Raw genomic sequence first — 26,792 nt, 5'->3', positions numbered from 1 at the left:
GTCCCTCAAGCAGCACCCTCTTATGGCTGACCCCAGAGAGGTGGGCTTGGCCTTATTTGTGGGTGAGGCTCCGAATGGCTGGTTAGGATGGGAGAACACTGTATCTCCGTTGTCTTGGGTTAGAGGAAGGTGAAGGAAAACTGATGAGACTGAGCCATGGCCAGGGGGCTGAGTTTTTGGGTATTTGTTAGTTGTCCCGGAAATTAATCAAGGGCTAGATTTTGTTACCCTGGCCTGGGAAACTGATGCCATGAAATGTGTGTATCTATCATAGGGTGTGGAGAAGGCAATGGCACCCCACTCCAGTACTCTTGCCTGGAAAATCCCATGGGTGGAAGAGCCTGGTAGGCTGCAGTCCATGGGGTCGCTAAGAGTCGGACACGACTGAGCGACTTCACTTTCACTTTTCACTTTCATGCATTGGAGAAGGAAATGGCAACCCACTCCAGTGTTCTTGCCTGGAGAATCCCAGGGACGGGGGAGCCTGGTGGGCTGCTGTCTATGGGGTCGCACAGAGTCGGACACGACTGAAGTGACTTAGCCGTATCATAGGGTGAGCAATTATTATCTCATCACGTGGGGGTGCTGAGTGCTTTACCCCTAGCCTCATTTCCTTTTCCATCATTCCATGTTAAGGGATTTACACAGGAAGAAAAGTGAATGCGTGTATGGTGTCACACAGCCAGTAAGTAGCCAAGTTGGTCCTCTAGCCCACATCTGCCAGACTCCGGGGCATAAGCATTAAGCCATTTGGCCTTATTGCTTCCCACGCACTGACCTCTGCTTCCATTACCACCACCCGACTTGTTTTTAAACCGTAGGAGAAAGTCTTTTTTGGAAAAAAGTAAAAAAGTAATTTCAACCTTATCTGGACCAAAAATAACATTTTCTCGGTTATGGAAAGAAACTGTAATGTGGTGGAAAGAATGTTCATTTTAGGATTTAAATTCTTCCTCTTGTCTCTACTACTTACAGTGATCTGCCCAAGCTCCTGAACTAGTATCTGGCTGAGCCTCAGTTTCCTCAGCTGTAAAATGGGGACAGTGAAAGCAATCTTGATGGATTGTGGTCAGGATTAAAAAATCATGATGTGTGAAAGTACCTAGTAAGTATAGGTTTTGAATCTTGGTTAAGATAGAAGGGGAACTTGAACAAAAATAACCACAAATATTTTAAAAAATCTATTCATAATGAACATTGAATAAATGAATAAATTACCAATGGAAACGAAAATAAAATAACAGGGCAAGGATAGCTACTTTTCCCCTGAGGGCCTTTGTTCAACTAAGTAACAGTTGCTTTGCTCTGGGCCCTCTGCCCTCCACTAACTGGGTGGTGTGATCTGGGTCGTCTACCATGTGGTGACTCCTGCTAGGCCTGCTGAGTAGAAGGCTGGTTTTGGATCACTGGCCCAAAAAACCCAACAGGGGTCAGAGAGGTAGAGCCTGTGCTCACTAGAAGCTCGCCTCTGAATGTTTTGCAGTGATAGAATTTCCCTGCTTTTCAGTATGACTGCTGGTGCTGCCTTCACTAAGGAACAGCCCCTGGTAGCCTGTGCTGGCTTCTCCTGGAAATCACAGCAGCATCTATTCATCAAGCCAAAAAGAAACTGCGGGGAGGTAATAGGAAGTGCTGTTGAAACCAAAGGCCTCTAATAGTCATAAATCTCTTTGAGGGCACAGAATAAACGAGGCTGATGAGAATTCAGTTCATGACCACCAGGCCTTAGGCTAGTCTCTGCGGGCAGCCTCGAGGGATAATTTCCCATCCAGACAGCACACTTTAAAGTCATTGGAATAGTTCATCCTTAAAATTTGCCAGGGGAGCTTCATTTTAGGTATATGGACCCAGCTCTGGGAGGGTCTTGCCTGTATAAGGTAGGATTTTTGTGAGGTTAAAGGGTCACCTGAGCCAGTTCTGAAAGAGGAGTCCAGGGTCTCACCCATCGCCTGTTCCTTCCCAGACTTGACCTCGAGGTCACCCGCTGGGCCACCGGTGCAGCCCTGCCAGGCCTCAGGGCCGATTCTGATGGCTCTTTGGTTGCAGCCCCTTAAGATACACGGCCCAGGGCCGGTGCAAGGAGAGGGCCCCCCCGTGGAAGGCTCCCAGCCATCAGACCTTTCTTACCTGTCTGACCCATTCCACACACACTCAAATTTATCAAAAATGCAGTCATTTTCGTAGAGGGAGCACAGCTTGCTGCGGAGGTAGTCGTGAACCTGGAGGGGCAGGGAAAACACATTAAGAGGGTGTTAATTATTAATATTTTAAAAAATGATTCCTCTGTGAGCTCTTCTTTGGATGGGAGCTGTTCATTCTTCCAGTGTAAATGTGGCTTGACTCAGATAGTTCTGGGTCTTAGCACAGGCACGGCCCTTCTCAGCCTTGGGACTTTAAGATGGTTTGGTGAGCTGTTTACATGGCACATGTGGATTAAACAAACTCGCTTACGTAGATAGTAGCATAGAACAGGGCCCAGTAAGCAGGGGATTCCCATTTTCTAAGCCTATTTATTATTTACTTTTGGTCAGTATCTTTTAAAAAACTTTTTATTTTTTGCCGTGCAGTGTGGCATGTGAGATCTTAGTTCCCCAACTAGGGATCGAACCCATACTCCCTGCAGTGGAAGTGCAGCGTCTTCACCACTGGACCACCAGGGAAGTCTCTTAGCCCATTTAGACAACACCATTCATTCAGCCTTTTATTCAATAAATATTTGTTGAATGCCAGCTCTATGCTTGGGATAGAGCCATGGACAGAATACCCTTGGGGTGCTTTCCTCCCAGTATTGGGGAAGAGACTGTGTAGCCAAGTAAATACATAAGATATTTTTCTTTTTTTGATTTTTAAATTTTATTTGTTAACTGGAATATAATTGCTTTACAGCAATTATGTTGTGTTTCTGCTGTGCAACAAGTGTAAGATATTTTAGATGGTGATAAAATGAGAACAAAAAAAAAAGTGGAAAAAGGGTAGTGGGAGCTCTGGGGGATTATTTATATAGGGCGAGTAGTCAAGTTCACCTGAGAAGGCGACATTGGAGCAGGAACCTGGAGAAAATGAGTGCATCTCAGTGGTATCTGGGGAAAGGCTTTCCAAGCATAAATGAAAGTGTTAGTCCAAAAAACTGTTCTATACATCTGTGTCTCTTTTGCTGTCTCGCATACAGGGTTATCGTTACCATCTTTCTAAATTCCATATATATGCGTTAGTATACTGTATTGGTGTTTTTCTTTCTGGCTTCACTCTGTATAATCGGCTCCAGTTTAAATTAAAAAAAAAAAAAGTGTTAGTCACTGTCGTGTCCAATTCTTTGTGATCCCATGGACTGTAGCCAGGCTCCTCTGTCCCTGGAATTCTCCAGGCAAAAATACTGGAGTGGGTTGCCATGTCCTTTTCCAGGGGATCTTCCCAACCCAAGGCTTGAACCCAGGTCTCCTGCATTGCAGGCAGTTTCTTTACCACTGAGCTACTAAGCATTGAGAACAGCTAATGTAAAGGCCCGGAGGCAGTGGGGTAGAGGGTAGCAAGGAGTAGAGTGGGGGGCCTCGGCGTGTGCCAACCAGTTCCCGTAGGCCCCTTACTCTGAGTGATGTGAGCAGACGCCATGGGCAGGGTGCTGCGCCTGCTGCATTGTGACAGAGTGTAAGCCCCGCAGGGCCAGAGACAGGGAGGTCGGGTGTAACCTGCTTGACAGATGATGGTTTGGACCAAGGTGAGCAGTGGTGGGAGGTGGCCAGAGCCTTGACGAGTCTGGAAGGACAGTTGATAGGACTTGCGGATGGAGCCACTGTCAAGTGTGGAGGAAAACTGGAATCAGAGATGGCTCCTGAACCGTGCTTTCGAGCAAGTGGGAGGATGGAGTGGCCATGCTCCCTTCGGGGTTGGATAATTTGGAGATGTGTGTGCAAGGGGAGAACACCCAGCAGACGCTGGTGTGCACAGTGCAGCCCTGGATTGTGTGGCAATCCTCTCCTGGTTCTATTTTTCAGTGAAATAAGAAGCAAGGTTATCAGCTGAGCGTGAAAAAGGCCAGGGGCGGGGAGGTGGTTGGCAACAGTGCTCGGCTCCTGGAAGGCACTGAGGGCTGCTTGAAGTTGTTGAATGTGAATTTTTAAAAACATTTTATTTATGTATGCCGACCTTTGTTGTGGCACTCGGGATCTTTAGTTGGGGTGTGCAAATTCTTAGTTGTGGCATGATCTATCTCCCTGACTAGGGATTGAACCCCAGCCTCCTGCATTGGGAGTGCAAAATCATAGCTGCTGGACTACTAAGGAAGTCCCCAGATGTGAATTTTATTTATTTATTTTTTATTTTAATTGGAGGCTATTTACTTTACAATATTGTGGTGGGTTTTGCCATACATTCGCATGAATCAGCCATGGGTGTACATGTGTTCTCCATCCTGAACCTCCCTCCCACCTCCCTCCCCATCCCATCCTTCAGGGTCATCTCTGTGCACCAGCCCTGAGCACCCTGTCTCATGCATCGAACCCGGACTGGTGATCTATTTCACATATGTTAATATACATGTTTCAGTGCTATTCTCTTAAATCATCCCACTCTCACCTTCTCCCACAGAGTCCAAAAGTCTGTTCTTTACATCTGTGTCTCTTTTGCTGTCTCACATACAGGGTCATCATTACCATCTTTCTAAATTCCACATATATGCGTTAATATACTGTACTGGTGTTTTTCTTTCTGACTTACTTCGCTCTGTATAATAGGCTCCAGTTTCATCCACCTTATTAGAACTGATTCAAATGTATTCTTTTTAATAGCTGAGTAATATTCCATTGTGTGTATGTACCATAGCTTTCTTATCCATTCGTCTGCTGATGGACATCTAGGTTGCTTCCATGTCCTGGCTATTATAAACAGTGCTGTGATGAACATTGGGATACACGTGTCTCTTTCCCTTCTGGTTTCCTCAGTGTGTATGCCCAGCAGTGGGATTGCTGGGTCGTATGGCAGTTCTATTTCCAGTTTTTTAAGGAATCTCCACACTGTTCTTCATAGTGGCTGTACTAGTTTGCATTCCCACCAACAGTGTAAGAGGGTTTTTCTCTTTGCACCCTCTCCAGCATTGTTTGCAGACATTTTGATAGCAGCCATTCTGACCGGTGTGAGATGGTACCTCATTGTGGGTTTGATTTGCATTTCTCTGATAATGAGTGGTGTTGAGCATCTTTTCACATGTTTGTTAGCCACCCAGATGTGAATTTCAAATGAGTCTGATCAGCATGGTTGGGTGTTTCTCTCCAGCTGCATTCAGCAACTCAGGTGAAGATGGCAAGTAGGCAGATGACTGAGGCTTGGAGCATAGTAATCTGGGTGCCATTTTCAGTTCTTCCTGAGATCCGTTGTGGGGAGTGGTAATGACATTAGGCGTACATAACATGCCAGCTTGTTATTATTAGCCGGGCTGTTTATCCATAAGATCTCATCTCATCTCTAATATTATCTTAGGTTGTAGGTACTGTCATTCTCTTCACTTTAATGGAGCATGAACTGCAGGGTATGACATCATGTGTCCAAGATCACACAGCAAAGGAAATGACAGAATGGGAAGTGAACCAGGGGTCTGGGTTCTGGAGCACCTGCTCCTGCCTGCTCTAGCAATCTGCCTCCCACTCGCTCTGCCTCACTGGCCTCGCCTCACATAGAGTCTCAGTCCTGGACAGCTGTGATGATGAACTGAAGTCAGGCCAAGAGGCAGACAGAATTGGGTGAAGGCAGAAAGGTGTTATGGAAAGCACAGTTTGACTTGGTTTAGATGAAGAGTGATGGTTCATGATCTCTTTTTCTTCAGCCTGGGCCCCTCTCCTCCCTTGCACCAGGGTTCTGGCGGATGCTGAGCTCAGAGGCTCAGCTGTGTGCTTAGCCCCGGGCAGAGGAATGAGGTCAGATTCACTCCATGTTCCATTAGATGTCTGGGGTATTTGAAAAGCTCTCTGAGTTATTTGGACAGGGTAAGGATTTCTAACTCTGCAAATTAACTTCCTTCACCCTCACGCTCGTGTTCCCAAATAACTCTGGTCCTTTTCAGGGTATCTGCTTCAGGGTTATGGTGACAAGTGAATCCATTGGCAGCTGGGCTTATGGCTTTGTTAGATGGGGAGAATAAGGGAGGCTTGTGTCCTAAGCTTCGGAATTCTGCTATAAATTAACTCACTGTCTTCCCTTCCTCTCCACTCACTGTCCTCCCTTCCTCTCCTACCACCTCTTGTGCATATTAGGAGTGTCTCAGATCTGATAGGGAAGGCCATTTTGTTTGTAGGGCCATTTCTGCTTGTTGAAGTTCTCTATTTATTGTGAAGAATCTTTAGGTAAAGCAGAAGAGTCCCAGGACAAAGGGCTGATGCTAGATCTTCACAAACTTTTTCTGAAAAGGGCCAAATTATAAATATTTATACTTTGTGGGTCATGTAGCCTCAGTTACAACTATCCAACTGTACCTTTGTAATGCAAAAGTAGCCATGATACACAAATGAATGAGTTAAGAGTTGTGTTCCAATAAGACTTTATTTACAAATACAGGTGGCAACTTCTGGGTCATAGTTTGCCTAACCCTTGACTATAAGTCTTGACTATAATTCCCTTTCTCCCCAGTTAGCAGACTATTTCCTTGGAAGAGAGGGATGGAGGAGGTAAGGACATCCACTGGGGTTCGTACTTTTCTTCTGATGGTTGGAAGATACTGACCTCAAGAATTGATCTATTTTCTAGACAGCAAGCCTAATTCTTGCCTTTTCTTGACTTTATCATTGACTTGCTTCCAAGATCTGTGTAACAGAGGGAGACAAGGAAGAGGAGTGGGCTTCTGAAGGGGAATAATGGCAAGCTGGAATTAATCCAGTAGGCAAAGGAAGCCACATTTGTTATCCTCATACTCCAGATTGCCTACCTTTTGGAGGAAAGAGATGAGCAAAATAGATCCTCTTTTAAATCTTATCTCCCCCTACTCCTTCCTTTTATCTGTTATGGGGCACTTTTTTTACCCCAATATTTCCTCAAACTTTATTTTTTTGAGTACCTTTTAATTGAAGGTACCATTTTAATTGAGTATCTTTTAATTGAAGTTTTAGTTGAGTTACAGTGTTGTGTTAATTTCAGGTGTATTTTTATTCAGATTGTTTTCCCTTCTAGGTCATTACATAAAATATTGAGTATAGTTCCCTGTGCTGTATAGTGGGACTTTTTTGGTTGTATCTTTTCTCTTCTATATAGAGTAGTGTAAATATGTCAATCCCAAACTCCTAATTTATCCCCCCTGCCTTTTCCCCTTTGGAAACTATAAATTTGTTTTCTATGTCTGTGTGTCTATTTCTGATTCATATATAAGTTCATTTGTACTATTTTTTTGTAGAGCCAACATATAAGTGATACACGATATTTACCTTTCTCTGACTTACTTCGCTTAGTATGATAATCTCTAGGTCCATTCATGTCATTGCAAACGGCATTATTTCATTCTTTTTTTGGCTGAATATGTATATGAATCTGCCTGCCAGTGCAGGGGAGGCAGGTCTGTGGGTTCGATCCCTGAACAGGGAAGATACTCTGGAGAAGGAAATGGCAGCTCATTCTAGTATTCTGTCCTGGGAAATCCCATGGACAGAGCAGCCTAGTGGGCTACAGTCTATGGTGGTGTTAGAGTCGGACACGACTTAAGTGACTAAACCACCACCACATGTATATATACACACCAATTTTTATTTATATGGTGTGTATATATACACACCAGTCTTTTTCTTTATATCAATATTTCTTTCAAAATTCCATTCATCTGGAATTTTGTCTTATAGAAACACCACAGGTGAGTGATAAATATCAAAATGTGCGTGCTTTAGAAGTGTGGGCCCCTTAGTGGAGAAACCACATTACCAAGAACTCTATAACTAAAAGTCAGGAAGGATTCAAGGAGAGAACCTAGTCTGAGCCCTTATTTTCTCCTCTCAGCATCTATGTTCCGGGGAACTTCTGGCAACTCCAGGTGAGGACATCTACAGGAGAAGATAAATAACTATGAAGGTATGCTGCGTATGTACATACATACATATATATATATATATATATGAAAGTGAAAGTCACTCAGGTCCAACTCTTTGTGACCCTATGGACTGTATAATCCAAGGAATTCTCCAGGAGAGGACATTGGAGTGGGTAGCCTTTCCCTTCTCCAGGGGATCTTCCCAACCCAGGGATCGAACCCAGGTCTCCTGCATTGCAGGCGGATTCTTTACCAACTGAGCCACAAGGGAAGCCATATCTATCTATCTATCTATCTATCTTCTGTTGTAAAGAGAAATCTTAAGCAGAGAACATTGACGGTTCACCATCAGAGGAGAGAAAAAGGTAAGACAGACACAAGAAGCATCTAGACAGCAAAGTAAGAAGGAACTTAAGACTCATCCTATTAGATGCTTTTCTCTTCATGTTCCAAATATTGTTTCTTTGCTCTGTTCCTATGAGCTTGGGTATGGCCCTCTTAACACTAGGCTGAGTCTCCCAACACAGAGATTCTTACATCATGTACTTGCAGAGCCTGCTGTGTATAGCTGATAGACCACTCTAGCCTGGCAAGATTAAACTCTGTTGTTTCGTTCTTCTATTTCAGGGGTTGATGAACTTTTTCTGTGAAGGGTCAGACAATAAATATTTTAGGCTTTGTGAACCATAGGTCTCTGTCACAATGACCCAACTCTGCCCTTGTAGCATGTAGGCAACTGTAGGCAATAGGTAAATAACCAGGTGTGACTGATTCAATGAAACTGTTTTTCCAAAAACAGATGCAGGGCTAGATTTGGCCCACAGGTTTGTCAACTCCTGTTCTATAGGAGAATGTGAAAAGAGCTCATTATACTTAAGTCTGCAGCTTCTTCTTCTTGGAAACATGCTTGAGATCAGCTGATAGATATATTAAGAGACCTAGAAGTATCACCTGTATGTCTGCCTGCTCAGGGGAGGCACAAATAGTTGACAGAATTCCTAAACACTGGACCAGTCCTTAAAATTTGTTTAAATTTTATTTTTATTTACATTAGAGTGTAGTTGATTAACAATGTTGTGTTAGTTTAAGGTATAAAGCAAAGTGATTCAGTTACACATATATCTATTCTCTTTCAGACTCTTTTCCCATACAGGTTTGTACATAATACTGAATATAATCCCCTTTGCTATTCAGTAGGACCTTCTTCATTGTCTGTTTTATATATAGCAGTGTGTATATGTTAATCCCAAACTCCAATTTATATATTTAATATTCCCCCCTTTCCCATTTTGTATACATACATATCTACTTTTTATCAGATTCTTTTCCCTTAGAGATTATTACATAATATTGAGTATAGTTCCCTGTGCTATACAGTAGATTCATGTTGGTTATCTCTTTCATAGAAAGTGAAAGTGAAGTCACTCAGTTGTGTCCGACTCTTCGCGACCCCATGGACTGTAGCCTAGCAGGCTCCTCTGTCCATGGGATTTCCTAGGCAAGAGTACTGGAGTGCGTTGCCATTGCCTTCTCCCACATATAAAGTAGTATGTATGTATCAGTCCCAAACTCTTAATTTATCCTTCCCACCCTTTCTCCCATAACCAAAATTGTTTTCTATGTCTGTAGGATTATTTGTTTTGTATGTGAAAGTTCATTTGTATAATTTTCTTTTAGAACCTCCATATAAATATCATATGATATTTGTCTAACTCTGGCTTATTTAGTATGATAATCTCTGCATGCATCCATGTTGCTGCAAATGGCAATATTTCATTCTTTTTTTACAGCTGAGTATTACTTCCATTGTGTGTGTATGCACACACACACACACACATACACCAAGTCTTCCTTATCCATTTATCAGTGACAGGTGATGGACATATAGGTTGCTTCCATGTTTTGGCTGCTGTAAATAGTGCTGCTATGACTACTGCAGTGCATATATCTTTTCAAATTATGGTTTTCTCTGGATATATTCATGGGAGTGGGATAGCTGGATCATGTGGTAACAGTCTTTTTAGTTTTTTAAGGAACTTCCACAGTGGCTGTACCAGTTTACATTCCTACCGACTGAAAGCAGCACTTTTAAGGGAAGGCATACATGTGAGTGTGCTGAGCAGGGAGAAACACTTGGTTAAGCAGGTTTCTGTAATGCAGGCTTCTTAAAGTTCTGCAATAATCAAAGAATTATAAAATTATAAGAGGGGAATAGAATATTAATTCACTATATTCACCCCAAATTTATATTTTTGGTAGTGGGAGTACCAAATAGTGCAATGAAGATAAGTAGGATTGAAGAGGGCAGAGCAATGAGGGTTATCATTTGGGCAGTGGTGTTTCTTTTAAGATCTATCTCAGCCTGTCCCCTTCTTTATGATCCATTGCTGACCATTCCCCTTTGGCATTTGTCTAACAGAAACATCACAGGTGAGTGGTAAGTATCAAACCATGTGTGGTTTGAAAATGTGGGCCCCTTATTGCAGGGACCACATTACCAAAAACTCTATAACTAAGTCTCAAAAGACAAAAGTCAGGAAGGACTCAAAGGAAAACCCTGGTCTGAGCCCTTATTTTCTCCTCCCAGCACCTACATTCTGGGAGCTCTTGACTGCCTTCAAGTGAGGACAAGATCTACAGGACAAGATCATTGGCTATGAAGGTATGCTGCATATATATTCTGTTGTAGAAAAAAAAAAAACTTAGGCAAAGAAGATCAACTGTTCACCATCAGAGGAGAGAAAAAGGTAAGACACAGACATAAGAAGCAGCATCTAGAGAGCAGAGTAAGAAAGAACTTAAGGCTTGTCCTATTTGATGCTTCTCTCTTCATGTTCCAAATATTGTTTCTGTGCTGTTTTTAGTTTTTTAAGGAAACTCCATACTGTTCTTCATAGTGGCTGTACCAATTTACATTCCCACTGACTGAAAGGAGCACTTTTAAGGGAAGGCATACTTGTGAGTGTTCTGAGCAGGGAGAGAACAGGTTTTGGAAACACCTGGTTAAGCAGGTTTCTATGAGGTAGGCTTCTCAGAGTTCTGCAATGATCAAGGAATTATAAAATTATAAGAGGGGAATAGAATGTTATTTTATTTCAGTATAGTCACCCCAAATTTCTGTTTTCAGTAGGGGGAGTACCAAATAGTGCCTTGAAGATACTTAGGATTGAAGGAAAGAGCATTCAGGGTTAAGAATGGGGCAGTGATATGCCATTTAAGGTCTGGCTCAGCCTGTCCCCTTCTTTATGAACCATTACTGACCATTCACCTATGAAATTTGTCTTACAGGAACATCACAGGTGAGTGATAAGTATCAAACAAAGCATGTGCACTTTGAAAATGTGGGCCTCTTATTGCAGGAACATTACCAAGAACTCTATAAAAGACAACTGTTAGGAAGGACTCAAAGAGAAAACCTAGTCTGAGCCCTTATTTTCTCCTCCCAGCACCTACATTCTGGAAGCTCCTGACTGCCTTCAAGTGAGGACATCTATAGGAAAAGATCATTGACTATGAAGGTATGATGCATATATATATTCTATTGCAGGAAAAAGCTTAAGTAAAGAAGATCGGGTTTTTGCCATCAGAGGAAAGAAAAGGGTAAGACACAGACTCAAGAAACATCTAGAGAGCAGAGCAAGAAAGAACTTAAGACGCATCCTATTAACTGCTTCTCTCTTCATGTTTCAAATATTGCTTCTGTGCTCTGTTCCTATGAACTTGGGTGTGGCCCCCTTGACACTAGGCTGAGTCTCCCAACTCAGATGTGCTCACATCATGGACTTGTGGAGCCTGCCGTTGTATGACTGATAGACCACTGTAGGCCTGGCAAGATTAGACTCTATTGGTTCGTTCTACTTCAGGGGTTGACAAACTTTTCCTGTGAAAGGTCAGACAGTAAATATTTTAGGATCTGTGAGCCATAATGTCACAGTGACCCAACTCTGCCATTGTAGGATGAAGGCAGCTACAGACAGTGGTTAAATGATCAGGTGTGGCTGATTCAATGAAACTGCTTTTATAAAATATAGGAGGCTGGATTTGGCTCACAGGTCACAGTTGGTCAACCCCTGTTCATAGAAAAAGATGAAACTAGGTCATCATGCTTAATGCTACAGCTTCGTATTCCTGGAAACATGCTTGAGATCAGCTGATGGGGATGTATGAAGAGACCTAGGAGTATCACCTGTATGTCTCCCTGCTCAGGGAAGGTGCTAGTAGTTAATGACAGAACTCCTATACCCTGGAGCAGTCCTTATAATCTTTTTCATTTTCATTTTCATTTTATTTTGGAGTATAAAATTTATAAAATGTTTTATAGTTGATTTACAATGTTGTGTTAGTTTCAGGTGTACAGCAGAGTGATTCAGTTACATACATACATGTATCTATCTTTTTCAGATTCTTTTATTATATAATATTGAATATAGTCCCCTGTGCTATTCAGTAGGAAGTTCTTGGTTATTTTATATATATATAGCAGTGTGTATATGTTAAACCCAAACTCCAAATTTATCCCCTCCCTTTCTCATTTGGTAACCATACATTTGTTTTCTATGTCTGTGGGTCTATTTCTCTTTTGTATATAAGTTCATTTATATCATTTTTTAAAATTTTATTTTATTTTTAAACTTTACATAATTGTATTAGTTTTGCCAAATATCAAAATGAATCCACCACAGGTATACATGTGTTCCCCATCCTGAACCCTCCTCCCTCCCCATACCATCCCTCTGGGTCGTCCCAGTGCACTAGCCCCAAGCATCCAGTATCGTGCATCGAACCTGGACTGGCAGCTCGTTTCATACATGATATTTTACATGTTTCAATGCCAGTCTCCCAAATCTTCCCACCCTCTCCCTCTCCCACAGAGTCCATAAGACTGTTCTCTATATCAGTGTCTCTTTTGCTGTCTCGTACACAGGGTTATTGTTACCATCTTTCTAAATTCCATATATATGCGTTAGTATACTGTATTGGTGTTTTTCCTTCTGGCTTACTTCACTCTGTATAATAGGCTCCAGTTTCATCCACCTCATTAGAACTGGGAAGGGAGTCTATATCATTTTTTTGAATCCTTGTTAAAAGTATCATCATGTTAACCTTTCTCTGGCTTATTTCATTTCTCTATGTCTAAACATATTGCAAGTGGCTGGAGTAGTATTCCATTGTGTGTGTATACACACACACACACACCACATGTTCTTTATCCTTCATCAGTGACTCATGATGGACGTTTAGTTTGCCTTCATGTCTTGTCTATTGTAAACAGTGCTAGGAACCGTGGGGAGCATGTGTTTTTTCAAATCATGATTTTCTCCAGATGTATGCCCAGGAGTGGGGACTGCAGGGTTATATGGTAACTATCTTTTCATATTTTTAAGGAACTTCCATACTGCTCACCACAGTGGCTGTACTCGTTTGCATTCCCACCAACTGTTCAGAGCACTTCTATAGCAAAGGCATACATAACTGGTGTTCTGAGCGGGGAGAAATGCTTGGTTAGGCAGGTTTCTCAAGAGTTCTGCAATGATCAAGGAATTATAAAATTATAAGAGGGGAATAGAATATTATTTTATTTTAATATAAGCACCCCAAATATCTGTTTTTGGTAGGGGGAGAGCCAAATACTGCCCCAAAGATAATTAGGATTGAAGGATGTAGAGCAGTAAGGTTATAAATTGGGCAGTAGTGTGCCTTTTAAGATCTGGCTTAGCCTGTGCCTTTTTTTGTGAACCATTCTTGACCCCTAACCATTCCCCTTTGGCTTTTTTTTTTTTTTTTTTAAACAGAAACACTACAGGTGAGTGGACGTGTGGGCCTGTTATCATCATCATTATTATTATTGCAGGAACCACATCACCAAGAACTCTATGACTAAGTGTTAAAAGATGGGAAGGAACAGCACAGTCTGAGCCTTTATTTTCTCCTTCAAGCATCTACATTCTGGGAGCTCCTGACTAATTCCAAGTGAGGACGTCTACAGGAGAAGATCATTAAGTATGAAGGTATGCTGCATATATATATTCTGTCATAAAAAGAAATCTTCGGCAAAGAACACTGACTATTCACTATCAGAGGAGAGAAAAAGGTAAGACTCAGACACAAGAAGCATGTGGAGAGCAGAGTAAGAGGGAACTTAAAGCCTGTCATATTAGATGCTTCTCTCCATGTTCCAAATATTGCATCTTTGCTCTGCTCCTGTGAGCTTGGGTATGGCCCTCTTAACACTAGGCTGTCTCCCAACACAGAGGTTCTCCCTTCACGTACTTGTGGAGCCTGCTGTGTATAGCTGATAGACCACTCTAGGCCTGGCAAGGTTAGACTCTATTGGTTTGTTCTTCTATTTCAGGGGTTGGCAAACTTTTCCTGTAAAGGGTCAGACAATAAATATTTTAGGCTTTGTGAGCCATATAGTCTCTGTCACAATGACCCGACTCTGCCCTTGTAGGCAACCGTAGACAATCAGTAAATGACCAGGTGTGCTGTTTCAATAAAACTGCTTTTCAAAAAACAGATGCAGGGCTGGATTTGGCCCACAGGTCTCAGTTTGTCAACCCCTATTCTATAGGAAAATGTGAAAGTGGTTCATTATATTAATACCTAAGGCTACAGCTTCTTCTTCCTGGAAACATGCTTGAGATCAACCGATAGATGTATGAAGACACCTAGAACTATGCCCTGTGTATCTCCCTGCTCAGGCGAGGTGCTAGTAATTGATGACAGGGTTCCTTCCCACAAGACCAGTCCTTACAATTTAAAAAAATTTTTTGATTTTATATTAGAGTTGATTTACAATGTTGTGCTAATTTCAGGTGTACAGCACAGTGATTCAGTTATACATATACATTATGTATTGTTTTTTAGATTCTTTTCCTATACAGGTTATTGTATAATATTGAATATAGTTTCCTGTGCTATTCAGTAGGACCTTCTTGATTATCTATTTTATATATATAGTAGTGTGTTTATCAGAGAAAGCAATGGCAACCCACTCCAGTACTCTTGCCTGAAAAATCCCATGGATGGAGGAGCCTGGTAGGCTGCAGTCCATGGGGTCGCAAAGAGACGAACACAACTGAGTGACTTCACTTTCACTTTTCACTTTCATGCATTGGAGAAGGAAATGGCAACCCACTCCAGTGTTCTTGCCTGGAGAATCCCAGGGACGGGGGAGCCTGGTGGGCTGCCATCTATGGGGTCACAGAGAGTCGGGACACGACTGAAGTGACTTAGCAGCAGCAGTGTATTTATGTTAATCCCAGACTCCAAATTTATCTCCCCTTTCCCCATTTGGTAACCATAAATTTATTTTCTACATCTGTGGGACTATTGCTGTTTTGTGTATAAATTATTTCTATCATTTTTTTTAAAAAATCCCCATATAAGTGATAACATACAATATTTGTCTTTCTCTGGCTTGCTTTACTTACTATGATAATATTAGGAACATCCATGTTGCTGCAAATGGCTGAGTAATATCCCTGTGCGTATATATGCATGGTGTGTGTGTGTGTATATGTATATATATATACACACCCCACACCTTCCTTATCCATTCATCAGCAACAGGTGATGGATAGTTAGGCTGCCTCTATGTCTTAGCTATTGTAAGTAGTTCTATGTGGGGGTGCATGTATCTTTTCAAGTTATGATTTTCTCTAGATGTATGCCCAGGAATGGGATTGTTCAGTCATATGGTAACTCTCTTTTTAGTTTTGCAATGAACTTCTATACTATTCTCTATAGTGGCTGTAAGAGTTTACATTCCTACCAGCTGTACAGAGCACTTTTAAGGTAAGGCATACCCATGAGTGTTCTGAGCAGGGAGAAACACTTGGTTAAGCAGGTTTATATAATGCAGGCTTCTCAGAGTTCTGCAGTGATCAAGGAATTATAAAATTATAAGAGGGGACTAGAATATTATTTTATTGTAAGCACCCCAAATTTGTTTTTGGTAGGGGAAGTACCAAATAGCACCTTGAATAATTAGGATTAAAGGGGGCAGAGCATTAAGGGTTATAAATTGGGCAGCGGTGTGCCATTTGAGGTCCTGCTCAGCCTGTCCCCTGACCATTCGCCTTTGGCCTTGTCTTACAGAAACCCTACAGGTGAGTGATAATTATCAAACAAAGCATGTGCACTTTGAAATTGTGGGCCTCTTATTGCAGGAATCACCTCACCAAGAACTCTAGGACTTAAAAGACAACCTTTTACAGGAACAGTTTGTCAATCCCTGAAACAGAAGAACAAACCAATAGAGTCTCCCAGCACAGAGGTTCTCCAAACCTTAAAAGTCAGGAAAGATTCAAAGGGAAAACCTAGTCTGAACACTTATTTTCACCTTCCAGCCTCTACCCTCTGGGAGCTCCTGACTACCTCCAGGTGAGGACATCTACAGGAGAAGATTATGGACTATGAAGGTATGCTCCATATATATTCTGTTGTAAAAAAGAAACGTTAGGCAGAGAACATCAGCTGTTCACCATCAGAGGAGAGAAAAAGGTAAGACACAGACACAAGAAACATCTCCGAGAAGCCTGTACCGTGGAAACCTGCTTAGCCAACTGTTTCTCCCTCTCAGTGCACTCGCACTCACGTGGATGCCTTACCTTAAGACTCATCCTATCTGATGCTTTTCTCTTCATGTTCCAAATACTGTTTCTTCGCTCTGTTCCAGTGAGCTTGGGTATGGCCTTCTTGACACTAGGCCAAGTCTCCCAACACAGAGATTCTCACATCATGTACTTGTGGAGCCTGCTGACCTTAAAATCTCTTTTAACCGTGTTCCAGACACTCACTCAAGGAGTCTGTTTACCATTTCTGATATAGTGTATTACCACCTTTGATATGGTATATAAACTTAACTAGATTGCTTTCAAATACACCATCTAAAATAAATTTTTGCATTAATTTCCATACATGGGTTCTATTTCTTAGTATTCTACAAAGATTTCTACAAAGATTTCTAAGCTTACCACTTGCTAAATGTAGTTTGAGAACCATGAGTTTAAAATGCTAATCACTTTACGGCACAGCTAGCTAGCTTTGTTGTTAAGTCTTTGTCTAAAATAAAAGTACCATAGATTAGCTGAGAAATCTGCTGTTGAAAAAGCAGCCACAAAAATGAAGCTTTCATTTTGGAAGAAAAGTCAGTTTCAGATCCATTGAGAAAGTCAAGTTCATCTCCAGGGTAATGCTTACTCAGAAGTGAAAGTCGCTCAGTCGTGTCGGATTCTTTGTGACCCCATGGACTATACAGTCCATGGAATTCTCCAGGCCAGAATACTGGAGTGGGTAGCCTTTCCCCTCTCCAAGGGATCTTCCTGACCCAGGAATCGAACCCGGGTCTCCTGCATTGCAGGCAGATTCTCTACCAACTGAGCTAATAGGGAAGCCCCAGTGCTTACTTAGGAATAATTAAAACATAGTTTTAACGGTTCAGTTTTTAATTCTTACTTTACTAGTTATGCTTAAAACCTATCTCTATACAAGTATTCTTTTCTTTACTTACTATGATCCTGGTAATGAATGTGGTGTAATAAAAAATTAAAGTACCAATTGCTCCCCCAGGGTGCCTAATCCACTCTTCTCTAGCTGGGGCTCTCCAGCAGCCCACACCTCTGTCAGCAACACTCTCCTAGCTTCTAGTTCCCACACTTAATACCAAATGGTTGGGCTGTTAGCAGGAGCCTGAGGGCAAGGGTTAGGGGAGAGTAAGACTGCCAGCTCAGAGGGGATGCTATCTGAACCACAAGGTAAACCACAGGGGTTAACCAGGCTACCTCCACCTCCTCTGCAGTTCTGGCCCCCAAACCTTTTGCAGCATCACAGTCAGCCATCAGAGTCCTCAACCTCCTCTCTGAACATTTCCTGCTTCTCTCGAGGCCTCTCATGTGGCAGCTGGACTTCTGCTTTCCTGTGCCAAGGTGAGTGGGCTCTGTGTTCCTCTGGACCATCATTTGTGCCTCAGCTCCTTCAAAATCATGCCATCAAACACTACTTCCTGCTCCCCATCCTTCTTAACAGTCCCTCTGCCTCGTGCTTGGAAGCCACTCTAGTGCCTCAATCTCTCTTCCATCACTATTCCCGCCATCAGTCTTAGAAATTCACTCTGGACTCTTAGCCTCATTCTTTTCAATGAGTTTTGTCCTTTGCTTTTGTGGTCATTTTATGAGCCTTGTCATCACTCTATTGCTGACTCCTAGCATTTTAATTCAAGCCCTTAGTGTCTTGGTTCTATCAGTTCTTCATTTTCCTTCTAACCTACCTTAGATTCAGTGGCCCCTCATTCCAATCACTCCTTTAATCAATACCTTCAACAAACTTGGCTTTTTCCCTCCTTACCTTGTAGTTACTTGGTAAAAGCCCACCACTGGTTAAATCTAACTTTCTGCCCTTCCTTACCTGAACCAAGCAGGCTCATGTGGCTGGAAAGAAACATACAATCACACAGATTTGTCTTACTTAAAATATATAAATAAGTGGATCCCATTGCAACCCTACCATAGTGCCCTAGTCAATTTGCTCTTTTAGAGGAATATTTTACACTTTCCCTTCTCACTCAGCTAATGATCTTGCTTCTTATTTGACTGGAAAATAGAAGCAGAAACCATCTGTATGTTCCCATCACAAATCTGCATCTGTAGCTGTTTTTACTCTTCTCTCTTTCCTTTGATGGATGAATGGTCCATCTCATCTATATCTAATTCTGCAATGGAGTATGCTCCCTTGAGAAGCTGACTGCTTCAGTTAGTCCACTCTTTACTGGCTTCTTTCTATCACCCTAAAACAAACTATGATGCCTTCCTCAATCCTGCATCCTCTTCCAGCTACTACCCGATTTCTCTGTTCCTCTTCAAAACAAAATCTCTTTCCAAATTTCACTACATTCACATCCTCCATTTATGATCTCTCTTGAACCCACTCCAATCAGACATTTATTCCTATGGCTTCACCTCTGTCACCTGACAATTTCCATGTCACTAAATCCAGTGGCCCTTTTTCAGTCCTCTCTTGATTCAACAACACCATTCAGCAGTTGGTGACTTCCTCCTTGAGATGGTTTCTCCAGTTGGCTTCCAGGACACCTCTCAGTTTCTCACCCATTTTACCAGCACTTTTCTCCAACTTGTCTTGCCAGATCCATTCCCTCTTCCCAGCCTGTAATCCCTAGGGCCTCAGGGTAGTTCTGACCTTTCCTTTAGGTTGCTGCTGCTGCTAAGTCGCTTCAGTCGTGTCCGACTCTGTGCAACCCCATGGACTGCAGCCCACCAGGTTCCCCCATCCCTGGGATTTGCCAGGCAAGAACACTGGAGTGGGTTGCCATTTCCTTCTCCAATGCAGGAAAGTGAAAAGTGAAAGTGAAGTCGCTCAGTCGTGTCTGACTCTTAGCGACCCCATGGACTGCAGCCTACCAGGCTCCTCCATCCATGGGATTTTCCAGGCAACAGTACTGGAGTGGGGTGCCATGCCTTTTCCCTCATTTAGGTTAGATCTATCCAAACTTACACTGACCTGCCTACCAGCTATTTCTGGATATTGAAGTGGCTCACTGTGTCTTTTGCTCTACATTGTAAGCCCCTGCAGGCAGAGGCTGACTCGGAACCCTCAAGTGCCCAGTGTACGTGTGGATGGGTGGGGGTCTGTACCTGGTAAGTCTCGATGGGGCGGTTTTCCATGTTGAGATCCCAGACTTTGACGGTCAGATAGTCTCTGGTCATGATATACCTCCCACTGTGGCTGAACTTCACATCCGAAATTGAAGAGATAATTTCAGAGAAAAATGACCTGTTGCTTGGATCTTCTGGCTCTTCAAAAACTGCAGAACAAAAAGCAAAAGAGAACAAATTTAGTACCTCCTTATTAACTGATGTGAACGTGTTTGGGCCAGCTAGAAAGCCAACCATCTAACTTAGGGTTGGAATCGGGCGTGCAGACCTGTCAGCTCCCTGGCAGTAGAACAAACTGTCACTGGTTTCTATATCATGTTTCTCATGGAAGGACTCTCACGGGACTTGTTCCGTTCACAGAGCTGACTGCTTGCACAAGCTCTGTTTCACATTGGGTATCATTGTGATACCAGCAATAGTGTACATTGCTACATACCAAAATATAGTCTTCTTAGATGCTTAAATTTTTTTTCTACTTTTTTGAGATGATGTAATTCATATACCATAGAATTTACTCATCTAAATTTTACAGTTTATGTGATTATATTAAAGATAATACCACCAACCATGCAATCATCAACAAAGCCTAAATTTAGGACATTTGCATCATCTCCTCCCCCCACAAAAAACCCTGAACTACTTCATACCCATTAGCACTTACTCCCTTTCCCTAATTTCTGCAGCCCTAGGCAAACACTATTTTCTTATTTTATGAAATTGCCTATTCTAAAAATTTTACATGAATGGAACCATAGTATACATATATTTTATACTATTATTATATACCATATAATGCTGCTATGAATATTCATGTACAAGTTTTCATGTGAACATATGTATTCATCTCTCTTGGATCATGATGTTTAATAGTGGGACTTTGCTGTCAGACTGCCTTAAGCTTAAGGTCAGACTACCATTGTCTAGCTGTGTGACCTTGGGCAAGTTATTTAACTTTCCTGAGCCTCAGTCTCAGGTAAACTGGCTACAATATCTTTTGTCTGTGTTTTCTATTTGCTCTGGTATCCAGTTGCTGCTTTTCTTTTCCCATAGATTCAGCTGACTTTCACTTACAGGACTAAAGAAAGCACTTACAGGAATAAAAGACACTGCAGCTTATTAAGCTGCCTTAATTCATCTTTCTAACCTTTTTTTGAACTTCTCTAGTTCAAACTGGATGTACACCATACCTCTGGATATTTCCCATTTTTATGTCCTGATGATTCCTCCTTCACTTGTGTCATATTCTGCTTGATTCATATGCCTCATCTTTTACTTACATATTATTTTAGACCAAATGATCTTTTCTCTGAAGTCCTATCACACTTGGTCTGGCCCGTTCACTTACCATTTGCTTGGGTTCTCTCCCAAAGAAAGCATCATTTTTCACATTAGTATTTAACAATCCACAGCTTATCTTACCTAGGATGTGAGCTGCTTGAAGGCAGAATTTTGTTTTTTATCTTTGTACTGAGGGTTTTGCACGTAAATGTTCAATAAACATTTGTTGCTTCAGTTGCAGGATACAAAATCAATACACAGAAATCACTTGCATTTCTATTTACTAACAATGAAAAATCAGAAAGAGAAATTAAGGAATCAATCCCATTCACCACTGCAACAAAAAGTATTAAGTATCTAGGAATAAACTTGGCTAAGGAGACAAAAGAACTGTACACAGAAAATTATGAGACACTAATGAAAGAAAGACAACATAAACAGATGGAGAGAGATTCCATGTTCCTGGGTAGGAAGAATCAATATTGTGAACATGACTATACTACCAAATGCAATCTACAGATTTAGTGTGATCCCTATTGAATCACCAATGGCATTTTTCACAGAACTAGAACAAAAAATTTCACAATTCATATGAAACACAAAAGACCCTGAATAGCAAAGCAGTCTTGAGAAAGCAGAATGGAGCTGGAGGAATCAACCTTCCTGACTTCAGGTTATACTACAAAGCTACAGTCATCAAGACAGTATGGTACTGGCACAAAAACAGAAATATAGACCAATGGAACAAGATAGAACGCTGAGAAATAAACCCATGCACTGCATGGGTACCTTGTTTTTGACAAAGGGGGCAAGAATAGACAATGGGGCAAAGACAGCTTCTTCAATAAATGGTTCTGGGAAAACTGGAGAGCTACATGTAAAGAATGAATTTATAATACTTCCTAACACCATACACAAAGATAAACTCAAAATGGATTAAAGACCTAAATGTAACACCAGAAACTATAAAACTCTTAGAGGAAAACATAGGCAGAACACTTGATGATATAAATCAAAGCAAGATCCTCTATGACCCACCTCCTAGAGTAATGGAAATAGAAACAAAAGTAAACAAGTGGGACCTGATTAAACATAAAAGCTTTTGCACAGAAAAGGAAACTATAAGCAAGGTGAAAAGACAACCTTCAGAATAGGAGAAAATAATAGCAAATGAAACAACTGACAAAGGATTAATTTCCAAAATATAAAAGCAGCTCAACCAAGTCAATATCAGAAAGACAAACAACCCAATCAAAAAGTCGGTGAAAAGACCTAAATAGACATTTCTCCAAAGAAGACATACAGATGGCTAACAAACACATGAAAAGATGCTCAATTCGCTCATTATTAAGAGAAATGCAAATCAAAACTACAGTGAGATATCACCTCACACCTGTTAGAATGGCCATCATCAAAAACTCTACAAACAATAAATGCTGGAGAGGGTGTGGAGAAAAGGGAACCCTCTTGCACTGTTGGTGGGAATGTAAATTGATATAGCCACTATGGAAGATGGTATGGAGATTCCTTAAAAAAAACTAGGAATAAAACCACCATATGACCCAGCAATCCCACTCCTAGACATATACCCTGAGGACACCAAAATTGAAAAAGACACATGTATCCCATTGTTCATTGCAGCACTATTTACAAAAGCTAGACATGGAAGCAACCTATATGTTCATCGACAGAGGAATGAAGAAGTTGTATATATACACAATGCAATATTACTCAGCAATAAAAAGGAACACATTTGAGTCCGTTCTAATGAGGTGGATGAACCTAGAACCTTCACAGAGTGAAGTGAGTCAGAGAAAGATAAATATTGTACTCTAATGCATATATATGGAATTAATAAAAATGGTACTAAAGAATATTTACAGGGCAGCAATGGAGAAACAGACATAGAGAATAGACTTATGGACATGGGGAGAGGGGAGGAGAGGGTGAGATGTATGGAAAGAGTAACATGGAAACTTACATTACCATATGTAAAATAGATAGCCAACGGGAATTTGCTGTATGGCTCAGGAAACTCAAAGAGGGGCTCTGTATCAACCAGGAGGGGTGGGATGGGGAGGGAGATGGGAGGGAGGTTCAGAAGGGAGGGGATATATGTATACCTATGGCTGATTCATGTTGCGTTTTGATGGAAAACAGCAAAATTCTGTGAAGCAATTTATCCTTCAATAAAAAATTTAAAAAAATTTTTTGCTTGATTGGAACCAAAGCTAGATAATTTAACAAAATCTTTGCCTTATAAGTGGTTAGCTTGCATGATATTGAGCTATACATATTTACCTACATTTAATTATTTTTGACCTACCATAATGGTAGTTGAGTATGGTTCCGCTTGATAAGTGCTTCTATCACAGTTTTAGGCTAAACAAAACATCAACCTGCAGGTTACTGAGTAACTTGTCCCCCAGGAGTTCCTCTTCCTGCCCATTCAATGCTCTTACAGAGTGGCTATCAAATTAACACATGTATACCTGTGGCGGATTCATTTTGATATTTGGCAAAGCTAATACAATTATGTAAAGTTTAAAAATAAAATAAAATTAAAAAAAAAAAACAAATTCTATGTAGAAAATCTAGAGGTGGAGACAGGGTAGTGGAGTGTAGGGATGTAATCTCACCTCTTCTTATGAAAACACCAAAATCACAACCATCAACAAAAAAGATGCTGGAACCTACCAAAAAGATATTCTAAATCCACAGCAGCAGCCATTATGAGATGGTAGGAGGAGTGAAATCATGATAAGATCAAACCCCATGCCCGCTGGGTGGATGACCCACAAACTGGAGAATCATTATACTACAGAAGTTCTGCCACAGGATGGAAAGCTCTGGGCCCCATGTCAGGCTCCCCAGCCTTGGGGTCTGGCAACCAGAGGGGGAACCTTGGTAAATTTAAGAAAATTGAGATCATATCAAGCATTGTTCCAACCACAATACTAAATGCCTAGAAATCAACTATAAGAAAAAAAACTGCAGTAAAACAGCCGCAAACACATGGAGGCTAAGCAATATGCTACTAAACAACCAGTGTGTCACTGAAGAAGGCAAAGAAGAGATAAACAGATACCTAGAGACGGATGAAAATGAAAGCATGAGGGTCCCAAACACAGCAGCAGTTCTAACAGGTGAGCTGGGGCTGCTGGGGGCAGGGGGCGGGTTAAGGCTGGAGGGAAAGGATAGTTAGGGGATTGGGGATGGACATGTACACAGTGCTATATTTAAAATTGATAACCAACAAGAACCTGCTTACAGCACCGGGAACTCTGCTCAATGTTATGTGCAACCTGGATGGGAGGGGGTCTGGGGGAGAATGGATACATGTATATGTCTGGGGAAGTCTCTTCACTGTTCACTGAAGCCATCACATTGTTTGTTGTTAACTGGTTATACTCCAATACAAAATAAAAAATGTCTAAGAGAGAAGTTTATAGCAATATTGTCTTACTTCAGGAAACAAAAAAAATCTCAAACAACATAACCTTACACCTAAGGCAACTAGAGAAAGAGGAACAAAACCCAGTTAGTAGAAGGAAAGAAACCATAAAGATTAGAGCAGAAATAAATGAAATAGATGAAAAAAATAGAAAAGATCAATGAAACTAAAAGCTAATTCTTTGGAAAGATAAATAAACTCTATAAACCTTTAGCCAGACTCATTAAGAAAAACAGAGAGGGCTCAAATCAGTAAAATTAGAAATAAAAAGTTACAATGGGGGTGAGATGGGATGGGACATAGGTATACCTGAGGCTGATTCATGTTGATGTATGGCAGAAACCAACACAGTATTGTAAAGCAATTGTCCTTAAAAAAGAAAAGTTACAATGGACACTACAGAAATACAAAGGATCATAAGAAACTACTACGAGCAACCAAATCCAATAAAATGGACAAATTCTTAGAAAGGTACAATCTCCCAAGACTGAACCAGGAAGAAATAGAAAATATGGACAGACCAATCACAAGTACTGAAATTGAACTTGTGATTAAAAAATTCCCACTAAAAGTCCAGGACCAGATGGCTTCACAGGTGAATTTTATTATACACTTAGAGAAGAGTTAACACCATATCCTTCTGAAACTCTTCCCAAAAACTGTACAGGGAGGAACACTCCCAAGCTCGTTCTATGAGGCCACCATCACCGTGATACCAAAAGCAAAGATACCACAAATAAGCACTGTTTACAACAGCCAAGACACAGAAGTAACCTACATGTCCACCAACAGATGAATGCATAATCATGTACATATACATAATCGCATATTACTCAGCCATTAAAAAGAATGAAATGCCATATGCAGAAACATGGATGGGCCTGAAGATTATCATACTAAGTGAGGTAAGTCAGAGAAAGACAAATATCATGTGATATCATTTACATTCAGAATCCGAAAAAATGACACAAGTGCATTTATTTACAAAACTGGAACAGACTCACAGACTTTGAAAACAAACTTATGGGTTACCAAAGGGGAAGGGAGGGACGAATACATTGAGAGTTTGGGACTGACGTGTATATAGACTACTATATTTAAAAGAGATGACCAACAAAGACCTGCTGTATGACACAGGAAACTCTGCTCAATATCTGTAATAATCTAAATGTGAAAAGACTAGCTATACATATATGTATAACTGAATCACTTTGTTGTACACCTGAAACTAACACTTTGTTCATCAATTATACCCCAATATAAAATAAAAAATTAACCCAAATTCTTTGTAGAAAATCTAATATAATCTAATGAGTTGTCTTCCAAACCTTGCTGAATTATACCATGAGCCAAACCAAAATATTAATTTTCACAGCAACAACAGGAAAAACCTGATCAATCAGAATTGAACTTGAGAGTTAAAAAACTCATTGAAACAGAAAAACATGAACTCGATACCATTTCTGACCCAATGTCTCAGTCTGTGCCCTTACCTCTTGGTAAGCACTAACAAGGCCCCTGGACTCTGACTGGTGTCCTCATAGTTGGATACTAGATTTTCACCTTAGTTTCTCTGCAAGGTAATCTCAGTAGGACCAGGGACTTAGAAACTCCAGGCATGCTCCATACAAACATCCCCACAGAGAGAGGAATGATGGCCTTGAGGCTTGGTCACGCCCTACCCAGTGCATCTGGACAGCTAGAGTGGGTAAATGGGAAGGACTTGGCAAAACTGCACACTCATGGTAGTCAATTCCTGCCCCTGTCACTTATCAGCTGCTCACATTTTCTTTTCTACTCTGAGATTCCATTTTCCCAGCTGCAGAATAGGCATGCATGTTGCTTGACACATAGCAGGTCCTCAGTAAATATCAGCTGCTGATATTTTTATCATGAAAAGCATGCACTGATTCTGTATTAGCCGATCATATTTCACTTACTAAGCCTCTTGGGGGGCTTCCCTGGAGGTTCAGGCAGTAAATAATCTGCCTGCAATGTAGGAGACCTGGGTTCAGTCCCTGGGTCAGGAAGATCCCCTGGAAGAGGGAATGGCTACCTATTTCAGTATTCTTGCCTGGAGAATTCCATGGACAGAGAAGACTGTAGCCGTGGCAGGCTACAGTCCATGGGGTCACAAAATATCGGACACGACTGAGCGACTACCAGAGAGAGAGAGAAGCCTGGAGGAAGGATTAAATTAGGAGTCTGGGATTAGCAGATACAAACTACTAAATAGAAAATAGATAAGCAACAAGCACAGGGAACTATATTCATTATCCTGTAATAAACTATAATGGAAAAGAATAGAAAAATAATATATATGTATAACTGATTCACTTTGTTGTACACCTAAAACTAACACCACATTGTAAGTTAACTACACTTCGATAAA

The 26,792-nt window shown here is 41.2% G+C and overlaps 1 protein-coding gene across 10 annotated transcripts in view; it reads right to left on the bottom strand.

Annotated features, from left to right (window-relative positions):
• PPP2R2B (protein phosphatase 2 regulatory subunit Bbeta) overlaps positions 1 to 26,792 on the bottom strand; it is a 514,461-nt gene that overhangs the window by 1,445 nt on the left and 486,224 nt on the right. For all 10 annotated transcript variants that reach the window (XM_027546058.1, XM_027546059.1, XM_027546055.1 and 7 more), the window contains 2 exons: positions 19,648 to 19,817; positions 2,128 to 2,219 (listed from right to left, as the gene is read on the bottom strand). In XM_027546058.1, coding sequence (XP_027401859.1) covers positions 2,128 to 2,219; positions 19,648 to 19,817 — 262 coding nt within the window. The remainder of the gene's footprint in view (positions 1 to 2,127; positions 2,220 to 19,647; positions 19,818 to 26,792) is intronic.

Source organism: Bos indicus x Bos taurus, chromosome 7 (genome assembly GCF_003369695.1).
Source record: "Bos indicus x Bos taurus breed Angus x Brahman F1 hybrid chromosome 7, Bos_hybrid_MaternalHap_v2.0, whole genome shotgun sequence".
NCBI classification, from domain to species: domain Eukaryota; kingdom Metazoa; phylum Chordata; class Mammalia; order Artiodactyla; family Bovidae; genus Bos; species Bos indicus x Bos taurus.
Note: the sequence above shows the minus strand (reverse complement) of the source record. Positions and strands in the feature narration are given on the sequence as shown.